Raw genomic sequence first — 26,350 nt, forward strand, 5'->3', positions numbered from 1 at the left:
TGCATCGCATTTCAGAAGCTCATTCAGTACTGAAGGAAGATTTCCGCTATGCACATTGTGACAAAGTTTATGATTTTGTTTCACATACTGGACTGCATATTAGAAATCTTCCTCCATTGACTTTCCAGTGAATCATAGAATTGTCCAGCAAAGAAAGAGGCCTTTCGGCCCATCGTGCTTGTGCCGGCTCTTTGAAAGAGCTATCCGATTAATCCCACTCCCCTTTGCTCTTTCCCCATAGCCCTGAAAAAAATTTCCTTTTCAAGTAGTTATCCAATTCCCTTTTTGAGAGCTACTGTTAAATCTGCTTCTGCCGCCCTTTCAGGCAGTGCATTCCGGATCATAACTTGCTGCATAAAAAAATTTCTCCTCTCATCTCCCCTCTGGTTCTTTGGCCAATTACCTTACATCTGTGTTCTCTGGTTACTGACCCTCCTGCCAGTGGAAACATCTTCACCTTATTTACTCTATCAAAATCCTTCATGACTTTGAACACCTCTATTAAATCTCCCCTTCACCTTCTTTTCTCTCTAAGGAGAACATTCCCATAAAAGGAAGTCTGCAGAGTGCCTGAGAGGAGATGGAGGAAGAGGGCTTGATTATTATTATTGTTACTGGCAGTGCCAGCCTTATGGTGCATATTCGCTGCAAATGTCCTTGCAGTGAATATGGTACAACACTGCACCTGGCTCTCTGCTGACCTACAGGCTATCTAGTGAGTTCCATATGGTCACTGTCAGATACGTGTGGGTGGGATGGTACCGAAAGGGCCCGCATACGTCTTGTGTAAATTGACCTGCCTGGTCACCTTGATTGCTGCCCCTCTGTTACCTCAGAGAAAAACATAAGTAAGGAGAGATTTCCATTGGCAACCAATTGTTCCAATATTGTGCAAGTATCCAACAAAAATAGAGTGCATAAGGGACGGGTTCCTTGAGCAGTATGTAACGAAACCAACCAGGGGGCAGGCTATCTTAGATTTGGTTCTGTGTAATAAGACAGGATTAATAAACAATCTCCTAGTAAAGGATCCCCTTGGAATGAGTGATCATACCATGATTGAATTTCAAATTCAGATGGAGGGTGAGAAAGTTGGATCTCTAACCAGCGTACTAAGTTTAAATAAAGGAGACTATGAAGGTATGAGGGCAGATTTGGCTAAAGTGGACTGGGAAAATAGATTAAAGGGCAGGACAGTTGATGAACAGTGGTGTACATTTAAGGAGATATTTCACAACTCACAAGAAAAATATATTCCAGTGAGGAGGAAAGAGTGTAAGAGAAAAGATAGCCATCCATGGCTAACTAAAGAAAAAAAGGACGGTATCCAATTAAAAACAAGGGCATACAAAGTGGCCAAAAACTAGTGGGAGGACAGAAGACTGGGAAGCTTTTAAAAGCCAGCAAAGAACGACTAAAAAAATGATTAAGAAAGGGAAGATAGACTATGAAAGTAAACTAGCACAAAATATAAAAACAGATCGCAAGAGTTTCTATAGGTATATAAAAAGGAAAAGAGTGGCTAAAGTAAATGTTGGTCCCTTAGAGGACGAGACCGGGGAATTAGTAATGAGGAACATGGAGACGGCAGAAACTCTGAACAAATATTTTGTATCAGTCTTTACGGTAGAGGACACTAATAATATTTCAACAGTGGATTGTCAAGGGGCTGTAGGGGAGGGAGGAACTTAACACAATCACAATCACTAAGGAGGTGGTAATCAGTAAAATAATGGGACTAAAGGCAGATAAATCCCCTGGACCTGATGGCTTGCATCCTAGGGTCTTAAGAGCAGTAATGGCAGGGATTGTGAGATTGTGGATTGCATTTGTTGTAATTTACCAAAATTCCCTGGATTCTGGGGAGGTCCCAGCAGATTGGAAAACTGCAAATATAACACCCCTATTTAAAAAAGGAGGCAGACAAAAAGCAGGGAATTATAGACCAGTTAGCCTGACATCGGTGGTGGGGAAAATGCTGGAATCAATTATTAAAGGTGTATATAGCAGCGCCTTTGAAAAGCAGCGACAGGATCGGTCCAAGTCAGCATGGATTTATGAAAGGGAAATCATGCTTGACAAATCTAGAGTTTTTTGTGGATGTAACTAGTGGAGTGGATAAAGGAGAACCAGTGGATGTGGTGTATTTGCACTTTCAAAAGGCTTTTGACAAGGTACCACACAAGAGATTAATGTGAAAAATTAAGGCACGTGGTAATGGGGGTAATGTATTGACATGGACAGAGAACTGGTTGGCAGACAGGAAGCAAAGAATGGGAATAAACGGGTCCTTTTCAGAATGGCAGGCAGTGACTAGAGGGGTGCCACAGGGTTCAGTGCTGGGACCCCAGATATTTACAATATACATTAATGATTTAGACGAAGGAATTGAATGTAATATCTCCAAGTTTGCAGATGACACTAAGCTGGGTGGCAGTGCACGCTCTGAGGAGGATGCTAAGAGGCTGCAGAGTGACTTGGACAGGTTAGGTGAATGGACAAATGCATGGCAGATGCAGTATAATGTGGATAAATGTGAGGTTATCCACTTTGGTGGCAAAAACAGGAAAGCAGAATATTATCTGAATGGTGACAGATTAGGAAAAGGGGAGGAGCAACGAGATCTGGGTGTCATGGTTCATTGAAGGTAGGCATGCAGGTGCAACAGGCAGTAAAGAAAGCAAATGGCATGCTGGCCTTCAAAGCGAGGGGATTTGAGTATAGGAGCAGGGAGTTCTTACTGCAGTTGTACAAGGCCTTGGTGAGACTACACCTCGAGTATTGTGTGCGGTTTTGGTCTCCTAATCTGAGGAAGGATGTGCCTGCTATTGAGGGAGTGCAGCGAAGGTTCACCAGACTGATTCCCGGGATGGCAGGACTGACAAAAGAGGAAAGATTGGATCGGCTAGGCTTATACTCACTGGAATTTAGAAGAATGAGAGGGAATCTCATAGAAACATATACAAATCTGATGGGACTGGACAGGTTAAATGCAGGAAGAATGTTCCCGATGTTGGGAAGTCCAGAACTAGGGGTCACAGTCTAAAGATAAGGAGTAAGCCATATAGGACTGAGATGAGGAGAAACTTTTTCACCCAGAGAGTGGTGAACCTGTGGAATTCTCTGTCACAGGAAGTTGTTGAGTCCAGTTCGTTGGACATATTCAAAAGGGAGTTAGATGTGGCCCTTACGGCTAAAGGGATCATGGGGGTATGGAGAGGAAGCAGGGGTGGGGTACTGAGGTTGCATGATCAGCCATGATCATATTGAATGGTGGTGCAGGCTCGAAGGGCCGAATGGCCTGCTCCTGCACCTATTTTCTATGTTTCTATGAAACTATAGACCAGTTAGCCTAACTACTGTGGCTGGGAAAATGTTGGGAGTCCACTATTAAAGAAGCAGCAGCAGGACATTTAGTAAAGCAAAATGCGGTCAGGCAGAGTCAGCATGGATTTATGAAGGGGATGTCAAGTTTGACAAATTTGAGGATGTAATGAACAGGGTGGATAAAGGGGAACCAGTGGATGTGGTGTATTTGGACTTCCAGAAGGCATTTGACAAGGTGGCGCATAAAAGGTTACTGCACAAGATAAACGTTCACGGGGTTGGGGGTAATATTAGCATGTATAGAGGATTGGCTAACTAACAGAAAACAGAGAGTTGGGATAAATGGTTCATTCTATGGTTGGCAATCAATAACTCAGGGAAGGCTGCAATATCCTGTGCTATTATGGAAACCTGGTCTGGAACAGGTATGTCACCAGGAACACATAGCAACGAGGTTTCTGAGGTGGAGATCAGAGGGCTTGAATTTATTAATGTCAAGTCCAGCAATGCCGCAGGGATCAGTGCTGGGACCCCAACTATTTACAATTTATATTAACGACTTGGAAGAAGAGACTGAGTGTAACGTAGCCAAGTTTGCTGATGATACAAAGATAGGAGGAAAAGCAATGTGTGAGGAGAACACACAAAATCTGCAAAAGGACATAGACAGGCTAAATGAGTGGGCAAAAACTTGGCAGATGGAGTATAATGTTGGAAAGTGTGAGGTCATGCACTTTGGCAGGAAAAATTAAAGAGCAAGTTATTATTTAAATGGAGAAAGATTGCAAAGTGCTGCAGTACAGCGGGACCTGTGGGTACTTGTGCATGAAACACAAAAGGGTAGTATTCAGGTACAGCAAGTGATCAGGAAGGCTAATGGTATCTTAGCCTTTATTGCAAAGGGGATGGAGTATAAAAGCAGGGAAGACTTGCTACAGCTATACAGGGTATTGGTGAGGCCACACCTGGTATACTGCGTGCAGTTTTGGTTTCCATATTTACAAAAGGATATACTTGCTCTGGTGGCAGTTCAGAGAAGGTTCACTAGGTGGATTCCAGGGATGAGGGGGTTGACTTATGAAGAAAGGTTGAGTAGGTTGAGCCACTACTCATTGGAATTCAGAAGAATGAGAGGTGATCTTATCGAAACGTATAAGATTATGAGGGAGCTTGACAGGGTGGATGCAGAGAGGATGTTTCCACTGATGGGGGAGATTAGAACTGGAGGGCATAATCTTAGAATAAGTGGTCGCCTATTTAAAACAGAGATGAGGAGAAATTTCTTCTCTGAGGGTTGTGCATCTGTGGAATTCGCTGCCTCAGAGAGCTGTGAAAGCTGGGACATTGAATAAATTTAAGGCAGAAATAGACAGTTTCTTAAATGATAAGGGGATAAGGGGTTATGGGGAGCGGGCAGGGAAGTGGAGCTGAGTCCATGATCGGGTCAGCCATGATCGTATTAAATGGCGGAGCAGGCTCAAAGGGCCATATGGCCTACTCCTGCTCCTATTTCTTATGTTCTTATGTTCTTATAAAAATTAGACGCATCAGAACACTAGGCACAAAAAGTTAGAAAGAACGGCCATAACTAGTTTCAAGGTTCAGCTACAAATCCTGCCAATAGACTAAATACAATCCATGAACAGCACACCTGGCCAAAACTGATCCCAGTCATCACAATAGAATCTCGTCTCCAGAATGTGTCAGTGTTTACCTTGTTGTGACATCTTAACTGTAGTTATTCTGGTGACTTCTTCTTTAAATCTCCCCTCACAAAAGAATACTCCAATGCAATCATGTTTCTTTTCCTTTCTCCACACAACTTTTGAAGAGTAGTTTTTAGTGTTGCTCTGCTCCAGCTGGCTTCTTAGCAACTCAGGGAAGGCTGCAATATCCTGTGCTCTTATGGAAACCTGGTCTGGAACAGGTATGTCACCAGGAACGCATAGCAACGAGGTTTCTGAGGTGGAGATCAGAGGGCTTGAATTTATTAATGTCAAGTCCAGCAATGCCTCGATTAAGCCTGGAGTCAAACACAAACGTATACATTAGAAGAGAGTTGAATCCACAGAGAAACAAAAGAAAGAGGGACTTTCTTTCCGATAGCACCTTTCATACCCTCAGGAAGTCCCAGAGCATTTCACAGCCAATGAAATATTTTTGAAGCGCAGTCACTGTTCAAATGTAGGAAATATGGCTGCCAATTTGCACACAGCAAGTTCCCACAAACAGCAATTTGATTGTTAAGTCTGTAATGCACTTATGAATGACTCCACGAAGCAATGTGTTGTACTCAAACTGTAGTGACCTTGGTCCTTTACTCGTAACTCCAGAGTGAGGCACAAGCTTGGTGGGCAGCCTTTTATACTGGGCCCTGCACACCTCTGCAGGTGACCCTCAGGTCTCCCACCGCAGTACCCTCTAGTGGACAGCCTCTGCCACAGGGGCAGGAAACCCCGGTCTCCACCAGTTGCACCCTCGAGTGGTGCCAGAATAGTGTATGCACAGTGTAAACCTTATTGATGGTACATCAGGTAACAAGTCTCCATCTTATGCAACGATACAGTGACTACACAGAGGGTATATCTATAGTCTGCATATATAACATCACTCTCCCCCTTGTCCTTTGTGCCGATTACCTTTGCACTATGTGCTCTGGCTTAGCTCTCCCCAGACTTAAGCGCCAAAAGCCCTTGCATCTTGGCTGTGCTTTGGCTTGGCTCTCTCCCTGTTAGCCCCCAATCCTTTTGCCACAACGTTGGGTAGTGGTTACCAGTTTGGATGGTTCGATGATACAGTGGAGGTTCCAGTGGGTTCTGGGTGTGCTCCATGTGTGTGTCCATGGCTACATCCATTTCCACCCCTGCCCCCGCGCCACCCCACCCCCCCTCCACCCACAGCGAGATCATGCAGCAGGCTCATTACATTAACATACAGAATCAGACACAGTGTAAGTACAAAGAAAGCAAGTTACAGTTTGTATCATGACATCTTGGTTCAGTGACTTACATTATTATATTTTGCGGTCATGCACCAGGATTGGATAGATTGCATTCATGGTTCAGTCATGGTAAGTACTGAGGTAGCAGTACAGGTATGCGAGGACGCAGGTTCCAGAACAACCGGATGGGGTCCTAGTCGTCTGATAATGGTGCTGTGTCCCCTGCTAGTGGGGTGAGCTTAGTTCGCTCACCTAGCAAGGATTCAGGGCCTTTGCCATTGCCTAGTGGTGGGCAGAGCCACAGATGCATGTGGCCTCCATGTCCTCCTTTGAGGGCTGCAGAATCTTCTGCCTGCTCTCTAATGGTGTTGGGAACCTGGCTGTTCCAGGTCCCGTTTGGGGAACTCGTTAGTTCTGACCTTTCGCTCCTGGACATGGCCGAGGTAGCGACTGGGTCTGGGGGCTGCACCGTCTACACCCGGGTGGTGGGCAACAGCGGCCGACTGCGAGTATTGGCACCGTTTACGTTTCCAGGTCCGTGGCGAATAGTGCCATCGGGTGCCTGCAGCGTGGGATAGACCTGGGGCAGGGTATCAGGATCAGTGTCTTCACCCTCCTAAGGTTGCTGGCCTATAACTTGTGGGGCCACCTGGGGCAGGACATCAAGATCAGCGCCTTTACCCTCCCAAATTCACTCGCTTGCTCATTCTGGGGACACTCTATTCCCTGTTATGTATTGATGTGTGTATCATCCTGGTACCTTAAATGTAATATAAACACAATGGTACACCACAGAGGGCGCTGTGGTGGGAAACCTGGAAGTACCTGCATAAGGCAATATAAAAGGCTGACCACCACACCTGAGAGGCACTCTGGAGCTGAACAATAAAGGACTAAGGTCACAGCAGTTAGACTTATACCAGACCGTGTGGAGTCAGTGATTTGTGTGCTACATACACCACATTGGCGACAAGGAAGCGGACGAACTCCACGCAACCATGGCTACTCTGGGCTCGCTAAAGGATTTTACCGTGGGCAATGATTGGGAGGCCTTTACGGAAAGGCTTGAGTACTACTTCACAGCAAATGACCTGACGGAGGACACGGACGCAATGAGAGATAAGCGTAAGGCGATATTGCTCTCCAGTTGTGGAGATGAGGTTTACTGTCTCTTCAGGGATTTGCTGGCACCCGGGAGCGCCAGGGACAAGTCATACGAGGAGCTGACTGGAACTCATTTGTGACCAGTTGAAACCGAAGGAGAGCATCCTCATGGCCAGATACAAATTTTACCATCACTGCAGACCTGAGGGCCAGGATGTCACCAAATATGCTGCAGACCTCAGGAGACTCGCGGCGCCGTGTGATTTTGGCGCACACCTTGACGAGGCGTTACGGGACGTTTTCGTCATGGAGATTGGCCACAAGGGCCTCCTTCACAAGCTGTTAGCCACGGAACCCACAGTCACTCTGACAAAGGCCATCACCATCAGCCGGGCACACATGACCTCGACTTGCAGCACCAAGCAAATAATCCACACAGTCTCGAACCCGGCAGGCACTGTCCACAGGATAGCGCCCACCACGGACAAAACTGCAGAACTTGGCTCTGCCCGGGGCAGAGAGCATGGACCTCGGGGTCCTGGAACTCAGAGTCCGCTGAGGGGGGCCAATCAAGCAGCACCATGCTGGCGCTGTGGAGGAAACCATGGGGCTCACCAGTGCAGGTTTGCGGAGTACACATGCAATACCTGCCACACGAAAGGCCACCTTCAGCGTATGTGTAAAAGAAATCGGACTTACCATGTAGCTGAGGAGATGGGAGATGATCCACCATCCAGCGAGGAGCAGGCAGAAGATGATGAAGTGTTGGGACTGTACACATATACCGACGATTCGCCCCCAGTGATAAGGGAAGTAAATATCAATGGAGTCCCTGTGAGTATGGAAGTGGACACGGGCTCGGGTCCATCGTTGATGAGTCGGAGAACTTTTGATAAACTGTGGACTAACCCAGCTGCACGACACAAGCTGGTCCCGGTCACGGCGAAGCTGCATACCTACACCAGGGAACTAATACCTGTTCTTGGCAGAGCGGAGGTGCAGGTATCCCACGGGGACGAGACGCACAGTTTACCTTTGTGGGTCGTTGCAGGTGATGGGCCGACGCTCCTCGGCCGGAGGTGGATGGGGACGGTCCGTGGGAGCTGGGAAGACTTCACCACTCCACAGCCTGCTGCTCCCCAGGGTGCTGCCGTGCCCCGGGTCCCCAGAGAGCAGCGCCGACCGAGCTGGAGCTGCAGCCTCAATCCACCCACAGGCAAGTCCCAGCCCCGGACCTCACAGAGATCCTGCAGCCTCAGCCCCCACAGGCAAGCAGCCCTGCAGAGGCGGGCCTCGTGCGGGGGGGGGGGAAGGAAGAGAGTGGTGAGCCGGCGGGGCGCTGCGGGCGGGGTGCGAGGGATCCAGGATGGCCAGCGGATCGGAGGGGCCCACGCAGAGGGAGAGTCGGGCGGTGGCAGCAGCTGGAGGTCGGCGGCTGCAGGGGAGGCGGCTATGGAGGCCGCGGGGGAGGCGGCAAGTGCGGCCGCTGGAGGGGCCACGACAGCCGCAGGGGAGGCGGCTACGGTGGCCGCCGGAGAAGCGACAACAACGGCCGCAGGAAAGGCGGCAAGTCTGGTGGCAGCGGAGGTTGTGGCGGCGGAGGGCATCCGGAGCGGCGGAGAGCAAGATTGCTGCGGCCTCGGTCCAGAGCAACAGAGCATCAAAGATGGCGGCGCCCAAGGAGCAGCCTCGTGGAATCCTCCTGCATCAAAGATGGCGCCTTAAAAAGGAAATGCACCCGGGAGTCTTAAAAGGGCCTTACCATGTGGTGGTCCCACAAAGGACTTCTGTAAGGCACAGCGAGTCTAAAATGAGCTATGTTAATGTGAGATGGCGAATTTATAATAAGAATTAATATTTTAATGCTGAATGGCCACAGTATTTGTGTAAAATAATGGATATGAAGTACAATTAATGATAAGGGCTAACAAGAAAATCAGGGATCCGTTACCAGTCAATAACTAGTTAATGTACCAGATAACATGTACCATACAAACGCACTGTCTATGCCTACCTGCCTTCCGTTGGACAAGTGTGATGTTATGTATTGATGTGTGTATCGTCGTCCTGCGTCCTGGTGGAGGGGAAGTGTGATGTTATGTATTGATGTGTGTATCGTCCTGGTACCTTAAATGTAATATAAGCACAATGGTACACCACAGATGGCACTGTGGTGGGAAACCTGGAAGTACCTACAACAGGCAATATAAAAGGCTGACCACCACACCTGAGAGGCACTCTGGAGCTGAACAATAAAGGACGAAGGTCACAGCAGTTAGATTAACACCAGACCGTGTGGAGTCAAGTGATTTGTGTGCTACATACACCACATTCCCGACATCTCGCAACAACATTTTGTTCTTTACATTAGGACTGGTACCAACATCTCGCAACATTTTATTCACAATCTTAATCGATTCATTACATTGATTGCCATGCATACAATGTCACTAAGTTCAGTTGGTTGCAGGTCTCCTTTAAGAGAACTCTGCTGGCTTTACCCCAATAAAATCCTTTGTTAGACACCACGTGTTGGTCCCTCAGCGCTGCACCTCGTGATATGGCTGTGGCCATCTTTTTTTTCACCCACGCTGCACCTCGCTGCAGCAGGGACGCCATTTTGCTTCTGGTCGACAGACTTGATCCTTCTCTCCCGCGATTCTGCCACAAAAGCTGGAAGAGTGCCTGTGAATTCGATCTTCCTCCCCAGAACTCCTGCTACTGGAGCCGGGAAGGTACTTTTAGGTCATTCCGGTCGGATCATTGCCACGCAGTCATGATGGACGGTCTGTACCTCAGGTGCTGCGCTGGTCTGTTCTCTGGTGCCTGGCCCAAGTGAAGGTGAGGTTTTTCTCTGTCTCTGAGCATAGAAACATAGATATAGAAACATAGAAAATAGGTGTAGGAGTAGGCCATTCGGTCCTTCGAGCCTGCACCGCCATTCAATAAGATCATGGCTGATCATTCCTTCAGTACCCCTTTCCTGATTTTTCTCCATACCCTTGATCCCCTTAACCGTAAGGGCCATATCTAACTCCCAGTTGAATATATCCAATGAACTGGCATCAACAACTCTCTGCGGCAGGGAATTCCACAGATCAACAACTCTCTGAGTGAAGAAGTTTCTCCTCATCTCAGTCCTAAATGGCCTACTCCTTATCCTAAGACTATGTCCCCTGGTTCTGGACTTCCCCAACATCGAGAACATTCTTCCCGCATCTAACCTGTCCAGTCCCATCAGAATCTTATATGTTTCTATGAGATCCTCCTCATCCTTCTAAACACCAGTGAATAAAAGCCTAGATGATCCAGTCTCTCCTCATATGACAGCCCAGCCATCCCTGGAATCAGTCTGGTGAACCTTCGTTGCACTCCCTCAATAGCAAGAACGTCCTTCCTCAGACTAGGAGACCAAAACTAACACAATATTCCAGGTGAGGCCTCACTAAGGCCCTGTACAACTGCAGTAAGACCTCCCTGCTCCTATATTCAAATCCCCCAGCTATGAAGGCCAAAATGCCATTTGCCTTCTTCACTGCCTGCTGTCCCTGCGTGCCCACTTTCAGTGATGGATGAACCATGACACCCAGGTCTCATTGCACCTCCCCTTTTTCTAGTCTGCCGCCATTCAGATAATATTCTGCCTTCATGTTTTTGCCCCCAAAGTGGATAATCTCACATTTATCCACATTATACTGCATCTGCCATGTATTTGCCCACTCACCTAATCTGTCAATCACCCTTCAGCCTCTTAGCGTTCTCCTCACAGCTCACACTGCCACCCAGTTTAGTGTCATCTGCAAACCTGGAGATATTACACTCTATTCCTTCATCCAAATCGTTAATATATATTGTAAAGAGCTGGGGTCCCAGCACTGAGCCCTGCAGCACCCCACTAGTCTCTGCCTGCCATTCCGAAAAGGACCCGTTTATTCCGACTCTCTGCTTCCTGTCTGCCAACCAGTTCTCTATCCACGCCAGTACATTACCCCCAATATCATGCACTTTGATTTTCCACACCAATCTCTTGTGCGGGACCCTGTCAAAAGCCTTTTGAAAGCCCAAATACACCACATCCACTGGTTCTCCCTTGTCCACTCTGCTGGTTACATCCTCAAAAATTCCAGAAGATTTGTCAAGCATGATTTCCCTTTCATAAATCCATGCCGACTCGGTCCGATCCTGTCACTGCTTTCCAAATGGCCTGCTATTTCATCTTTAATAATTGATTCCAACATTTTCCCCACTACTGATGTCAGGCTAACTGGTCTATAATTACCCGCTTTCTCTCTCCCTCCTTTTTTAAAAAGTGGCATTACATTAGCTACCCTCCAGTCCATAGGAACTGATCCGCAGTCGATAGATTGTTGGAAAATGATCACCAATGCATCCACTATTTCCAGGGCCACTTCCTTAAGTACTCTGGGATGCAGACTATCAGGACCCGGGGATTTATCGGCCTTTAATCCCATCAATTTCCCTAACACAATTTCCCGCCTAATAAGGATATCTTTCAGTTCCTCATTCTCACTGGACCCACTGTCCCCGAGTACATTCGGAAGGTTATTTGTATCTTCCTTTGTGATGACAGAACTGAAGTATTGGTTCAATTGGTCTGCCATTTCTTTGTTCCCCATTATAAATTCACCTGAATCCGACTGCAAGGGACCTACGTTTGTCTTTACTAATCATTTTCTCTTCACATATTTATAGAAGCTTTTGCAGTCAGTTTTTATGTTCCCTGCAAGCTTCCTCTTGTACTCTATTTTCCCCTTCCTAATTAAACCCTTAGTCCTCCTCTGTTGAATTCTAAATTTCTCCCAGTCCTCAGGTTTGTTGCTTTTTCTAGCCAATTTATATGCCTTTTCCTTGGTTTTAACACTATTCTTAATTTCCCTTGTTAGCCATGGTTGAGCCACCTTCCCAGTTTTATTTTTACTCCAGACAGGGATGTACAATTGCTGAAGTTCATCCATGTGATCTTTAAATGTTTGCCATTGCTTATCCACCGTCAACCCTTTAAGTATCCTCTGCCAGTCTATTCTAGCCAATTCACATCTCATACCGTCGAAGTTAAGTTCAGGACCCTAGTTTCCGAATTAACTTTGTCACTCTCCATCTTAATAAGGAATTCTACCATATTATAGTCACTTTTCCCCAAAGGGCCTTGCTCAACAAGATTGCTAATTAGTCCCTTCTCATTATACATCACCCAGTCTAGGATGGCCAGCTCCCTGGTTGGTTCCTCGACATATTGGTCTAGAAAACCATCCCTAATACGCTCCAGGAAATCATCCTCCACCACATTGCTACCAGTTAGGTTAGCCCAATCTATATGTAGATTAAAGTCACCCATGATTACTGCTGTACCTTTATTGCACACATCACTTATTTCTTGTTTGATGCTGTCCCCAACCTCACTACTACTATTTGGTGATCTATACACATCATGGGGGACATTGATTGCTGGAGTGAAGAGGTCTTCCCATTTCCACTGGATCTTCCCCATCCACCTTCTTCCGAGTAGCGTTGGACCATCACCTGCAACAATCCACAGAGGTAACTTGTGCACCACGCCATTATGGATTACATTTGCATTCGCACTACCAAGGACTGGGATCAGCTCCTTGGTGTAGGTGCGCAACTTTTCCTGTACTGGAATCAGCTCGGGTCGTTTTTCGTTCCATAGCCTCTCAAAGGCATCCTGGCTCATCACTGACTGGCTCACTCCTGTCTCCACTTCCATGAAGACTGGAACGCTGTTTATCTCGACTTTCATCTTCACTGGAGGACAATCGGTGGTGCAGGTATACACTCCATAAACTTCTTCTTGGGGCTGAGCTGCCTCCCTGGCCAAATCATCATACTCCCAGCTGAATTCAAATTCATCTACCAACTCCTCTGCTAGATGGTGAGTCATAATTATTTTACACATACGCTGGAGGTGGCCCTTCGTGTTACAGGCTTTGCATACGTACTCAGCAAACCAACACTGGTGAGCCCTATGGTTTCCTCTGCAACGCCAGCATGATGCTACTCGATTAGCACCCCTCAGCGGACTCTGAGTTCTGGAACCCTGAGGTCTGTGCTCCCTGCCCTGGGCGGAGCCACATTCTACAGTCTTGCCTGTGAAAAGCACCATTCTGTGTACAGTACTTGTCGGGTTTGAGTCCACATGATGAATAATTTGCTTGGTGCTGCAGGTCGAGGTCATGAACGCCTGACTGATGCTAATGGCCGTCTGCAGGTTGACTGTGATGTCGGCAGGTAATAGCTTGTGAAGGAGGCCCTTGTGGCCAATTCCCAGAATTAAGATGTCTCGCAATGCTCCATCATAAGTGATTGGCTGGTGATTGGTTAGTAGCTCTTCTATTTCAGTAAGTAACCTTTTAGCTCTGTGGTTGCCAAATTAAGTTAATCTAGGGGTTAAGTCATGGTAGGAGAGCTCGGACATGTGTTATGCTCCCCCTGTACCATGTGGGAAATCAGGGACACCGGAGACGTGTGCGGGAAGTGTATCCATCTCCAGCTCCTGACGAATCGCGTTGCGGAACTGGAGCTGTGGGTGGATTCACTCTGGAGCATGCACGATGCTGAGAATGAGGTGAATAGCACATTTAGTGAGTTGGTCTTACCGCAGGTAAAGGGTACATAGCCAGATAGGGAATGGAAGACCAACAGGAAGAGCAGTGCAAGGAAGGTAGTGCAGGGGTCCCCTGCGGTCATCCCCCTGCAAAACAGATACACCGCTTTGGGTACTGTTGAGGGGGATGACTCATCAGGGGAGAGCAGTAGCAGCCAGGTTCATGGCACCGTGGCTGGCTCTGCTGCACAGGAGGGCAGGAAAAAGAGTGGGAGAGCAATAGTGATAGGGGATTCGATTCTAAGGGGAATAGATAGGGGTTTCTGCGGCCGCAACCGAGACTCCAGGATGGTATGTTGCCTCCCTGGTGCAAGGGTCAAGGATGTCTCGGTGCGGGGGCAGGACATTCTGAAAAGGGAGGGTGAACAGCCAGTTGTCATGGTGCATATAGGTACCAACGACATAGGTAAAAAACGGGATGAGGTCCTACGAGATGAATTTAGGAAGCTAGGAATTAAATTAAAAAGTAGGACCTCAAAAGTAGTAATCTCAGGATTGCTACCAGTGCCACGTGCTAGTCACAGTAGGAATCGCAGGATAGCTCAGATGAATACGTGGCTTGAGCAGTGGTGCAGAAGGGAGGGATTCAAATTCCTGGGGCATTGGAACCGGTTCTGGGGGAGGTGGGACCAGTACAAACCGGACGGTCTGCACCTGGGCAGGACCGGAACCAATGTCCTTGGGGGAGTGTTTGCTAGTGCTGTTGGGGAGGAGTTAAACTAATATGGCAGGGGGATGGAAACCAACGCAGGGAGACAGAGGGAAACAAAATGGAGACAGAAGCAAAAGACAGAAAGGAGAAGAGTAAAAGTGGAGGGCAGAGAAACCCAAGGCAAAAAACAAAAAGGGCCACTTTACAGCAAAATTCTAAAGGGTCAAAGTGTAATAAAAAGGCAAGCCTGAAGGCTCTGTGCCTCAATGCGAGGAGTATTCGGAATAAGGTGGACGAATTAATTGTGCAGATAGCAGTTAACAGATATGATGTGGTTGGCATTACGGAGACATGGCTCCAGGGTGAGCAAGGTTGGGAACTCAACATCCAAGGGTATTTAACATTTAGGAAGGCTAGACAGAAAGGAAAAGGAGGCGGGGTGGCGTTGCTGGTTAAAGAGGAAATTAATGCAATTGTAAGGAAAGACATTAGCTTGGATGATGTGGAATCGGTCTGGGTGGAGCTTCGGAATACCAAAGGGCAAAAAACGCTAGTGGGAGTTGTGTACAGACCTCCAAACAGTCGTAGTGATGTTGGGGAGGGCATCAAACAGGAAATTAGGGGTGCATGCAATAAGGGTTCAGCAGTTATCATGGGTGACTTCAATATGCATATAGATTGGGCTAACCAAACTGGTAACCAATACGATGGAGGAGGATTTCCTGGAGTGCATAAGGGATGGTTTTCTAGACCAATATGTCTAGGAACCAACTATGGGGGGAGGCCATCTTAGACTGGGTGTTGTGTAATGAGAGAGTATTAATTAGCAATCTCGTTGTGCGAGGCCCCTTGGGGAAGAGTGACCATAATATGGTGGAATTCTACATTAGGATGGAGAATGAAAAAGTTAATTCAGAGACCATGGTCCAGAACTTAAAGAAGGGTAACTTTGAAGGTATGAGGTGTGAATTGGCTAGGATAGATTGGCGAATGATACTTAAAGGGTTGACAGTGGATGGGCAATGACAGACATTTAGAGACTGCATGGATGAACTACAACAATTGTACATCCCTGTCTGGCGTAAAAATAAAAAAGGGAAGATGGCTCTACCGTGGCTATCAAGGGAAATCAGGGATAGTATTAAAGCCAAGGAAGTGGCATACAAATTGGCCAGAAATAGCAGCGTACCCGGGGACTGGGAGAAATTTAGAACTCAGCAGAGGAGGGCAGGGAAAATAGAGTATATGAGGAAGCTTGCAGGGAACATTAAAATGGACTGCAAAAGCTTCGATAGATATGTAAAGAGAAAAAGGTTAGTAAAGACAAACGTAGGTCCTCTGCAGTCAGAATCAGGGGAAGTAATAACGGGGAACAAAGAAATGGCAGACCAATTGAACAAGTACTTTTGTTCAGTATTCACTAAGGAGGACACAAACAACCTTCCGGATATAAAAGGGATCAAAGGGTCTAGTAAGAAGGAGAAACTGAGGGAAATCCTTATTGGTTGGGAAATTGTGTTGGAGAAATTAATGGGATTGAAGGCCGATAAATCCCCAGGGCTTGATGGTCTGCATCCTTGAATATTAAGGAGGTGGTCTTGGAAATAGCGGATGCATTGACAGTCATTTTCCAACATTCCATAGACTCTGAATCAGTTCCTATGAACTGGAGTGTAGCCAATGTAACCCCACTTTTTAAAAAAGGAGGGAGGGAAAACAGGGAATTATAGACCGGTCAGCCTGACATCAGTAGTGGGTAAAATGATGGAATCAATGATTAAGGATGTCATAGCAGCGCATTTGGAAAGAGGTGACATGATAGGTCCAAGTCAGCATGGATTTGTGAAAGGGAAATCATGCTTGACAAATCTTCTGGAATTTTTTGAGGATGTTTCCAGTAGAGTGGACAAGGGAGAACCAGTTGATGTGGTGTATTTGGACTTTCAGAAGGCTTTCGACAAGGTCCCACACAAGAGATTAATGTGCAAAGTTAAAGCACATGGGATTGGGGGTAGTGTGCTGATGTGGATTGAGAACTGGTTGTCAGACAGGAAGCAAAGAGTAGGAGTAAATGGGTACTTTTCAGAATGGCAGGCAGTGACTAGTGGGGTACCGCAAGGTTCAGTGCTGGGGCCTCAGCTGTTTACATTGTACATTAATGATTTAGACGAGGGAATTAAATGTAGTATCTCCAAATTTGCGGATGACACTAAGTTGGGTGAAAGTGTGAGCTGCAAGGAGGATACTATGAGGCTGCAGAGTGACTTGGATCGGTTAGGTGAGTGGGCAAATGCATGGTAGATCAAGTATAATGTGGATAAATGTGAGGTTATCCACTTTGGTGGTAAAAACAGAGAGACAGAATATTATCTGAATGGTAACAAATTAGGAAAAAGGGAGGTGCAATGAGACCTGGGTGTCATGGTACATCATTGAAGATTGGCATGCAGGTACAGCAGGCGGTTAAGAAAGCAAATGGCATGTTAGCCTTTATAGCGAGGGGATTTGAGTACAGGGGCAGGGAGGTGTTACTACAGTTGTACAGGGCCTTAGTGAGGCCACACCTGGAGTATTGTGTACAGTTTTGGTCTCCTAACTTGAGGAAGGACATTTTTACTATTGCGGGAGTGCAGCAAAGGTTCACCAGACTGATTCCCGGGATGGCGGGATTGACATATCAAGAAAGACTGGATCAACTGGGCTTGTATTCACTGGAGTTCAGAAGAATGAGAGGGGATCTCATAGAAACATTTAACATTCTGACGTGTTTAGATAGGTTAGATGCAGAAAGAATGTTCCCAATGTTGGAGAAGTCCAGAACCAGGGGTCACAGTCTAAGGATAAGAGGTAAGCCATTTAGAACTGAGATGGGGAGAAACTTCTTCACCCAGAGAGTGGTGAACCTGTGGAATTCTCTACCACAGAAAGTTGTTGAGGCCAATTCACTAAATATATTCAAAAAGGAGTTAGATGTCGTCCTTACTACTAGGGGGATCAAGGGGTATGGCGAGAAAGCAGGAATGGGGTAATGAATTTGCATGTTCAGCCATGAACTAACTGAATGGTGGTGCAGACACGAAGGGCCGAATGGCCTACTCCTGCACCTATTTTCTAAGTTTCTATGTTTCTATGTTTTGAGGTGCATGCCGAAATCACGTGGTGCCGCAAGTTTCCTGAGGTCGGCAGCATATTTTGCAATCTCCTGGCCCTCAGGTCTGCAGGGAGTGTAGAATTTGTGCCTGGCCGTGAGGATGCTCTGTTTTGGTTTTAGTTGGTCGCGAGTTAGTTCAGCCAGCTCATTGTGTGTCTTATCCTTGGCCTTCATGGGTTCCAGCAAGTTCTGATGAGGCAGTAGACCTCAGGCCCACAACTGGTCAGCAGTATAGCTTTGCACTTCTCTGCCAATATGTCCTTCACCCGTGACAGATCGTTTGCCAGTAAATATTGCTCGAGCCTTTCCATGAAAGCATCCCAATCATCACCCGCTGCAAAGTCTTTTAGTGTGCCAAAGGTAGCCATAATCGCGTGAAAGTCCATATTCTCGTCGCCAGTTGTAATGTCTGTAATGCACTTATGAATGACTCCACGAGGCAATGTGTTGTATACAAACTGTAGTGACCTTGGTCCTTTATTCATAACTCCAGAGTGAGGCACAAGCTGGCTGGGCAGCCTTTTGTACTGGGCCCTGCACACCTCTGCAGGTGACCCTCAGGTCTCCCACCACAGTGCCCTCTGGTGGACAGCCTCTGCCACAGGGGCAGGAAGCCCCGGTCTCCACCAATTGCACACTCTCGTGGTGCCAGAATAGTGTAGACACAGTGTAAACCTTATTGATAGTACATCAGGTAACAAGTCTCCATCTTATGCAACTATACAGTGACTACACAGAGAGTATATCGTAGTCTGCATATATAACAGTGATAATGACCAGATAATCTGTTTTAGTGATGTTGGTTGAGGAATAAATATTAGCCAGGACACTGGGGAGAACTGCTCTGCTCTTCTTCAAAATAGTGCCATAGGGTTCTTTACATCCACCTGATAGGGCAGACAGGGCATCAGTTTAATGTCTCATCTAAAAGACGGCACTCCCTGAAGTATTAGCCCAGAATTTGTGCATAAATCTCTGGAGTGGGACTTGAACCCACAACTTTCTGACTCAGAGGCGAGAGTACTACCAACTGAGGCAGGGTTCACATATATGATACAATATATAAAATGGAGAGTGACATAGTTAATTCAGAGACTCGGGTCCTGAACTTAAGAAAAGGTAACTTCGATGGTATGAGACGTAAATTGGCTAGAATAGACTGGCGAATGATACTTAAAGGGTTGACGGTGAATAGGCAATGGCAAACATTTAACGATCACATGGATGAACTTCAACAATTGTACATCCCTGTCTGGAGTAAAAACAAAATGGGGAAGGTGGCTCAACCGTGGCTAACAAGGGAAATTAAGGATAGTTTTAGATCCAAGGAAGAGGCATATAAATTGTCCAGCAAAAGTAGCAAACCTGAGGACTGGAAGAAATTTAGAAATCAGCAGAGGACAAAGGGTCCAAATAGGAGAGGGAAAATAGAGTATGAGAGGAAGCTTGCAGGGAACATAAAAACTGACTGCAAAAGCTTCTATAGATATGTGAAGAGAAAAAGATTAGTGAAGGCAAACATAGGTCCCTTGCAGTCAGATTCAGGTGAATTTATAATGGGAACAAAGAAATGGCAGACCAGTTGAACAAATACTTTGGTTCTGTCTTCACAAAGGAAGACACAAATAAACTTCCAGAAATACTAGGGGACCGAGGGTCTGGTGCGAAGGAGGAACTGAAGGAAATCCTTAATCGGCGGGAAATTGATGGGATTGAAGGCCGATAAATCCCCGGGGCCTGATGGTCTGCATTCCAGAGTACTTAAGGAAGTGGCCCTAGAAATAGTGGATGCTTTGGTGATTATTTTCCAACAGTCTATCGACTCTGGATCAGTTCCTATGGACTGGAGGGTAGCTAATGTAACCCCACTTTTTAAAAAAGGGGGGAGAGGAAACGGGTAATTATAGACTGGTTAGCCTGACATCAGTAGTGGGAAAAATGTTGGAATCAATTATTAAAGATGAAATAGCAGCGCATTTGGAAAGCAGTGACAGGATCGGTCCAAATCAACATGGATTTATGAAAGGGAAATCATGCTTGACAAATCTTCTGGAATTTTTTGAGGATGTGACTAGTTGAGTGGACAAGGGAGAACCAGTGGATGTGGTGTATTTGGACTTTCAAAAGGCTTTTGACAAGGTCCCACACAAGAGATTGGTGTGCAAAATTAAAGCAAGTGGTATTGGGGGTAATATAGTGATGTGGATAGAGAACTGGTTGGCAGACAGGAAGTAGAGATAAATATATCCTTTTCAGAATGGCAGGCAGTGACTAGTGGGATGCCACAGGGCTCAGTGCTGGGACCCCAGCTATTTACAATATACATTAATGATTTAGATGAAGGAATTGAGTGTAATATCTCCAAGTTTGCGGATGACACTAAGCTGGGTGGCGGTGTGAGCTGTGAGGAGAACGCTAAGAGGCTGCAGGGTGACTTGGACAGGTTAGGTGAGTGGGCAAATGCATGGCAGATGCAGTATAACGTGGATAAATGTGAGGTTATCCACTTCGGTGGAAAAAATATGAAGGCAGTTTATTATCTGAATGGCGGCAGATTCGGAAAAGGGGAGGTGCAACGAGACCTGGGTGTCATGGTACATCAGTCATTGACAGTTGGCATGTAGGTACCGCAGGTGGTGAAGAAGGCAAATGGTATGTTGGCCTTCATAGCTAGGGGATTTGAGAATAGGAGCAGGGATGTCTTACTGCAGTTGTATAGAGCCTTGGTGAGGCCTCACTTGGAATATTGTGTTCAGTTTTGGTCTCCGAATCTGAGGAAGGATGTTCTTGCTATTGAGGGAATGCAGCGAAGGTTCACCAGACTGATTCCCGGGATGGCAGGATTGACATATGAGGAGAGACTGGATCGACTGGGCCTGTATTCACTGGAGTTTAGAAGGATGAGAGGGGATCCCATAGAAACATATAAAATTCTGACAGGACTGGACAGGTTAGATGCTGGAAGAATGTTCCCGATGTTAGGGAAGTCCAAAACCAGGGAACACAGTCTAAGGATAAGGTATAAGCCATTTAGGACTGAGATGAGGAGAAACTTCTTCACTCAGAGAGTTGTTAACCTGTGGAATTCCCTACCGCAGAGAGTTGTTGATGCCAGTTCATTGGATATATTCAAGAGGGAGTTAGATATGGCCCTTACGGCTAAAGGGATCAAGGGGTATGGAGAGAAGGCAGGAAAGGGGTACTGAGATGAATGATCAGCCATGATCTTATTGAAGGGTGGTGCAGGCTCGAAGGGCCGAATGGCCTACTCCTGCACCTATTTTCTATGGTTCTATGTTTCTATGTTTCTTGGTGATGTTCTGATTAATGCAGCCTGTTGCTGAGACACAACTTTGTAGAAAGTCAGTGTAGTCAGACTGTCCTTGTAATAAATGCCAGTTTTGCTCATACTTTATTTCATGAGATATCAGAATGAGGTTTCCACACTATGGTGTTATCTAATGGAGGGGGACAGGCAAAGGCCCTTCACATAATGAAAACAGGCAGTAGTTTATATACAAAAGCAAAATACTGTAGATGCTGGCAATCTGAAATAATAACAGACAATGTTGGAAATGCTCAGGCAGCATCTGTGGAGAGAGACATAGAGCTAACGTATCAGGTTGATGACTGGAGCCACCTCATCTTTATAAGACACCTTGTAGATCTTCCAGTTCTGATGAAAGGTCATCGACCTGAAACATGGGGACTGAAATTCAGTGCTGTCAGAAAGCTGGCGGCGTGGATGTCTTTTCCCCCCGATTAGCACCGCTATGGTTGCGGCAGCCATTGGATCCAAATTCACCTTTTTGAGCCCAAAAATGTCCTCTAGTGCTAATTGCACTTCAAATCTAATAGTTTGCAGCAGATTGGGTGGGTTGATTGGGGTGGTATTCCCACGGGGAAATTCACCCTTAGGGTAGCCAACGAACCAGCTGCTTCCTGGCTTTCTTAAAGGCCAGGGTTTGCAGTTAGGCCCTGAGGAGGGAACGAGTGATGTGCAAGGATAGCTGGTGCTGCTGTGGTATGAAGGGCTATGAGATTTTCCGACACCAAGTTGGAGACCCTGATGCAGGGTGTGGAGGGAAGGAGGCGAGACCTGTACCCAGATGTAGGGAGACCAACTCGCCAACTGTTTAGTAATGCCTGGAGAGAGATAGTGGTAGAGGTATCGAGGACCTCCATCCATAATAGGACGGCAACCCAATGTAAAAAAAGGATGAACGACATCATTCGTTAGATGAAAGTGAGTACCTGTTCCACTAAATGCTGACCTTCCATCTGCGAGCCTCTCCTTTATCCTTCCCTTATTTCCCACCTTCACTCTTTAGTCACTGACACAGCATTTCATTGCTCAGGCCTCTATATGTGTGTGTGTTTGCAATGGAGGCCCTCTCATCTCACATTGACAGCTGCATGTCACAGACACACACTTTTGCTCTCATTTCTGATGCATCATCACGGTGCTACAAACCAACATGTTTTGCAGGCCAAACTTGCTCATAATCGCTTTGAGCAAAGGAGGACTGGTGGTGGCAAGGCCGACATACAAATCCTCACACCGTTGGAGGCGAGGGTCGAGGTGCTCGTCGGCAGGCATGGTGCCTTTTCTGTGGTCCAGGGCACTGGCAATGCCAATGAGGGTGAGTGAAGGCCCTTCTTTATTGCTATCTATCCCTGAATGCTCCAGCACCTACTGTGCCTTTGACTGTGAAAGTCTGCTATTTGTAGGCTCCATGCGTAAATTCCCCACCTCCCCCTCACGGCAGGACTTCTCCCATTTATGTTTGCAGATGAGACCCCGCCTGTGGGCTCCAGTACTGGTGATGTTGATGTGGGCAGCATGGGTAAGTGAAGGCCTTCCTTTAATGCTATCTCTCCCTGAAAGCAACCGCACACACTTTGCCTTTCCTTCTGAAACTTTGCTATTTGCAGGCTACATGCATCAATCCCCTACCTTCCCCTCACGGCAGCCCTTCTCCTATTGATGCTTGCAGATGAGAGGCCGAGTGGCAGCCGAGGCAAGGGAGAGGATCCTGCTGAAGGACCGCCGCCAGGTCTGCAGGAGACCCTTGATGAAAGCCAGCCAGATGAGCATACGGACAGCTTTGAGAATACTGAGTTTTCCAGCATTGCTGATACCCTGGATCTGACTCCATCTTTTGGCGACCTCAGTGATGAGGAAGAGGGAGGACACTGCTGGCAGCACCGCGTCACAACTTCCACCCACACGCGCCAGCTCAGATACTGTGAGTGCGCGGTCCGATCTAGTTCAGATAGTACAGGGGTCTGCACTGGGTGTTGCACCAGGGAATAGCGAGCTGCAACATGGTGATGGGGCTAGGCAACCTGAGGTGCCACCTCTCCGGGGGGTGAGTCCGCACCGGAGTTCTGCTGAGGAGGACTCAGACGAGCCCATCGATGTTGCGACTTACGAGGCAAGGGTGGAGGCCATGCAGTCCCAGATGTTGGGAGCACTGACAAGGGTGCCAGGGAGCCTGTCGGAAGTGGTGAGGAGCGTGGAGGAGTCCGCCTCCCGCATAGTCGGCAGTTCTGTGCACTCCATGGAGCCCATCATTGCCAGTGTGCAGGAGATGCTGGACTCCCAGACTGTCCGTGCGGATCCTGCTGTGAAGCCGTAACCTGTAGGTGATGTGGCAGCTGCTAGTGCAGCAAAGGCGCAAGGAAACAAACGTATCGGTGCTGCTTTGGAGAGGATGGCCGCGGCTCTACAAGAGTTGACGGAGCGTCTAAGTGCTGTCATATCTGGTGGCTTTGAAACTCTGGCTGCTCTCATGCAGTCATAAGTCAATGCCACCCGAGAGTGTTGCCTTCACGGCTGGGTCCACCACGGGCCACTGGGGACCTCCGGTGTGGCGCCACAGCACCTCCCTCAGATTGGTGGTGGTGGTAATGTGCCACCCCCGGTGAGTGACTCAGACTCCTTGGGCCAGGCTATGGATGATACACTTCCTCAGGATCACAGCATTCCTGGCCCCAGACCTGTCACTCCGCCAGTGCTTCCACGCATAGCCTTGCCCGAGCCAAGCCAGACTCGACCCTCCCAGGAGGGTGTTGACCGGTCTTCCAGGCCCAAAGCTGCTCGAGGGCATCCTAGAAGAACATCTGCAGCTTCCACACATGGAAGATTGCAGCCTTCCCAGACCCATGAGGCAGCCACAGGGGAGGCGAAGTAGTAGGGTAGGCACGCATAAGAGGGGTTATTTGGAAATGCACAAGGGTGGCAAATGATGGTTATATGTTACTTTTCTGCACTGTTTATTGTTCTGTTAGTTGTTTGGAGTGATATTATGTATTAAATCTTTATTTTTTACACCTATATCTGAGCTGCTGGGTAGGCACTGATGTATTAAGGCACTCATTGGGATGGCCATGGAAAGTAGAATTTGAAAGGTCATGTGGGAAGGAAATTATCGAAATTGCGCAGCAATAAGTCTGGGCTTCCCTTGCAGGGTTGGAATGATGATGACGCCTCTTGGGTGGCTCAGGACGCTCCTCCTCCTCCTCCTCCTCCTCCTGCTGCTGCTGCTGTGCCTCCTCCTGCAGTGGTACTGCTGGTTCGGCCTTGATTTTCTGTCCACTCATGACAGCCAGGTTATGCAGCATGCAGCAGATGACCACAAAAGGTGGAGACCCGTTCATATGAGTACTGCAAGGTGCCACCAGAGCTGTCAAGGCAATGGAACCTTTGTTTAAGCATCCCAATGCAGTATTCAATGATGCACCTGGTCCCAGAATGAGCGTTGTTATAGGCAATGCACGGCCGCAGTCCTGGGGTTGCAAAGTGGAGTGAGGAGCCAAGTGGACAGGGGATATCCCTTATCCCCAAGCAACCACCCACAATCCTGGTTTGGGCCGGTATAGAGGGTGGATAACGTCTCTGGCACAGGATGCCTGGCATCAACTGCCGAGATCCTTCAGTAGTGGTCACACACCAACTGAACATTCAGGGAGTGGTACCCCTTTCTGTTGATAAACAGTTCGGGATGGTGTTATGGTGCTCTCAGTCCGATATGTGTGCAGTCAATGGCCCCCTGCATCCTGGGGAACCCTGCAATCCGGACAAATCCGCCTGGCACTCCACCTGTTTCTCCCTTGTCATGGGGAAGGAGATATATTGCATTCTTCGCTTGTACAGCGTAGTCATGAGAATTGGAAGATGTTCGAGATGTCTGCACTTGCAGACTGGAACAAACTCATTGCGTAAAAGTTCATAGCTATCGTTACTTTGGTCTCCACGCTGAGTGCTGTCCTCAGCCTTGTGTGAGGCTCCAAATCTGGCCACAAGTCACTGCAGAGCTCGGTCAAGATGTCCTTCGTGAATTTCAGCCTTCGCATACTTTGCTCGTTGCTGAACTGCAGGAAGGAAAACTGATGCCAGTAGACCCCAGCATGGTAGGTATTGTGTTCATACTCAATTTTTTGTTATACAAACTCTCACTAGACAGGCATTAGGATCCTGTGGGAGCTAGTCACACACTGCTGTAAACATGCTGGTTCATGCTGGTTTTGAGACACCATTTTGGGAGTTGCTATAAAGGACATAGTTAGCTACATTACTCCTGTTTCAGTTAGTCTGTTTATTTACGTACACAACATAATTTGGTGATAAGGATGAATCAAACTAACCTCCCTACCCCCCCACCCCCCCCCACCGCCTTTCCTCTCCACACCCGGGGGCTGAGATGGATAAAAAGCTTTTCTACGTACATCACGGCGAGTGGGTTAGATGATAACGCAATACCAGCTCGCCACCGTGCAGTACTTATCGGCACCGAAGACCAACGCATCTTTGGCCAAATCGAAGACAGAGTCCTACGACAAAGCGGTAAGCGCCCGAGAGAAACATTTTGGGCCAAAGAAAAGTATCATGAAGGAGAGATACAAATTTCATCAAAGGGGGCAAGGGAACGGTGAACCAATCAAACAGTGTATCATTTCATTAACTGAACTGGCCGCTACATGTAACGTTGGAGCACTCACAGAGGAAATGATCAGGGATAAAATTATTGCGAAAACAACGATCCCCCGCATTTGGGAACGCTTGCTAATGGAGGCTAATGGCTAATGACAAATTGACATTGGATAAAGCAACTAATTTGGCCATTCAAATCGAATCAGCGCTTTCCGATTCAAAAGCGATCAGATCTCCTGCTCCTGCTGTGCAGCAGACTTCAGCTACAGCCCAGGTGCAAGGCATTCGTCCAAAGCGGAAATCACAGCAAAAACCCAAGGCTAGCAATACACTACGGATCGCGCGTCTAACTTCCACTGCTTTAACTGTGGAGACAAATCACACTCAGCAAAGAGTCTTAACTGCTCTGCATGTGGTTAAATGAACTATTTTGCTAGTGTCTGTCGCTCATCGCAGCATATTCGACATGTGGACAACCCCGATAGTGATGAACCCAGTATGGTTTACACTGTTAGTGACATTTCACACATCAGTCTGGGCAAATTCAAGGATTGTGATGTAAACATTGACACCACGCCCATCTGCCTCCTCATTGA

At 47.3% G+C, this 26,350-nt stretch overlaps 1 protein-coding gene across 1 annotated transcript in view; it reads right to left on the reverse strand.

Moving 5' to 3' along the window:
• The window catches only part of tek (TEK tyrosine kinase, endothelial), a 167,289-nt gene that overhangs the window by 94,073 nt on the left and 46,866 nt on the right, over window positions 1–26,350 (reverse strand). The window contains exon 2 of the mRNA XM_070886697.1: window positions 5,042–5,350. Coding sequence (XP_070742798.1) covers window positions 5,042–5,350 — 309 coding nt within the window. The remainder of the gene's footprint in view (window positions 1–5,041; window positions 5,351–26,350) is intronic.

The sequence above is a fragment of the Pristiophorus japonicus genome, chromosome 1 (genome assembly GCF_044704955.1).
Source record: "Pristiophorus japonicus isolate sPriJap1 chromosome 1, sPriJap1.hap1, whole genome shotgun sequence".
NCBI classification, from domain to species: Eukaryota; Metazoa; Chordata; class Chondrichthyes; family Pristiophoridae; genus Pristiophorus; species Pristiophorus japonicus.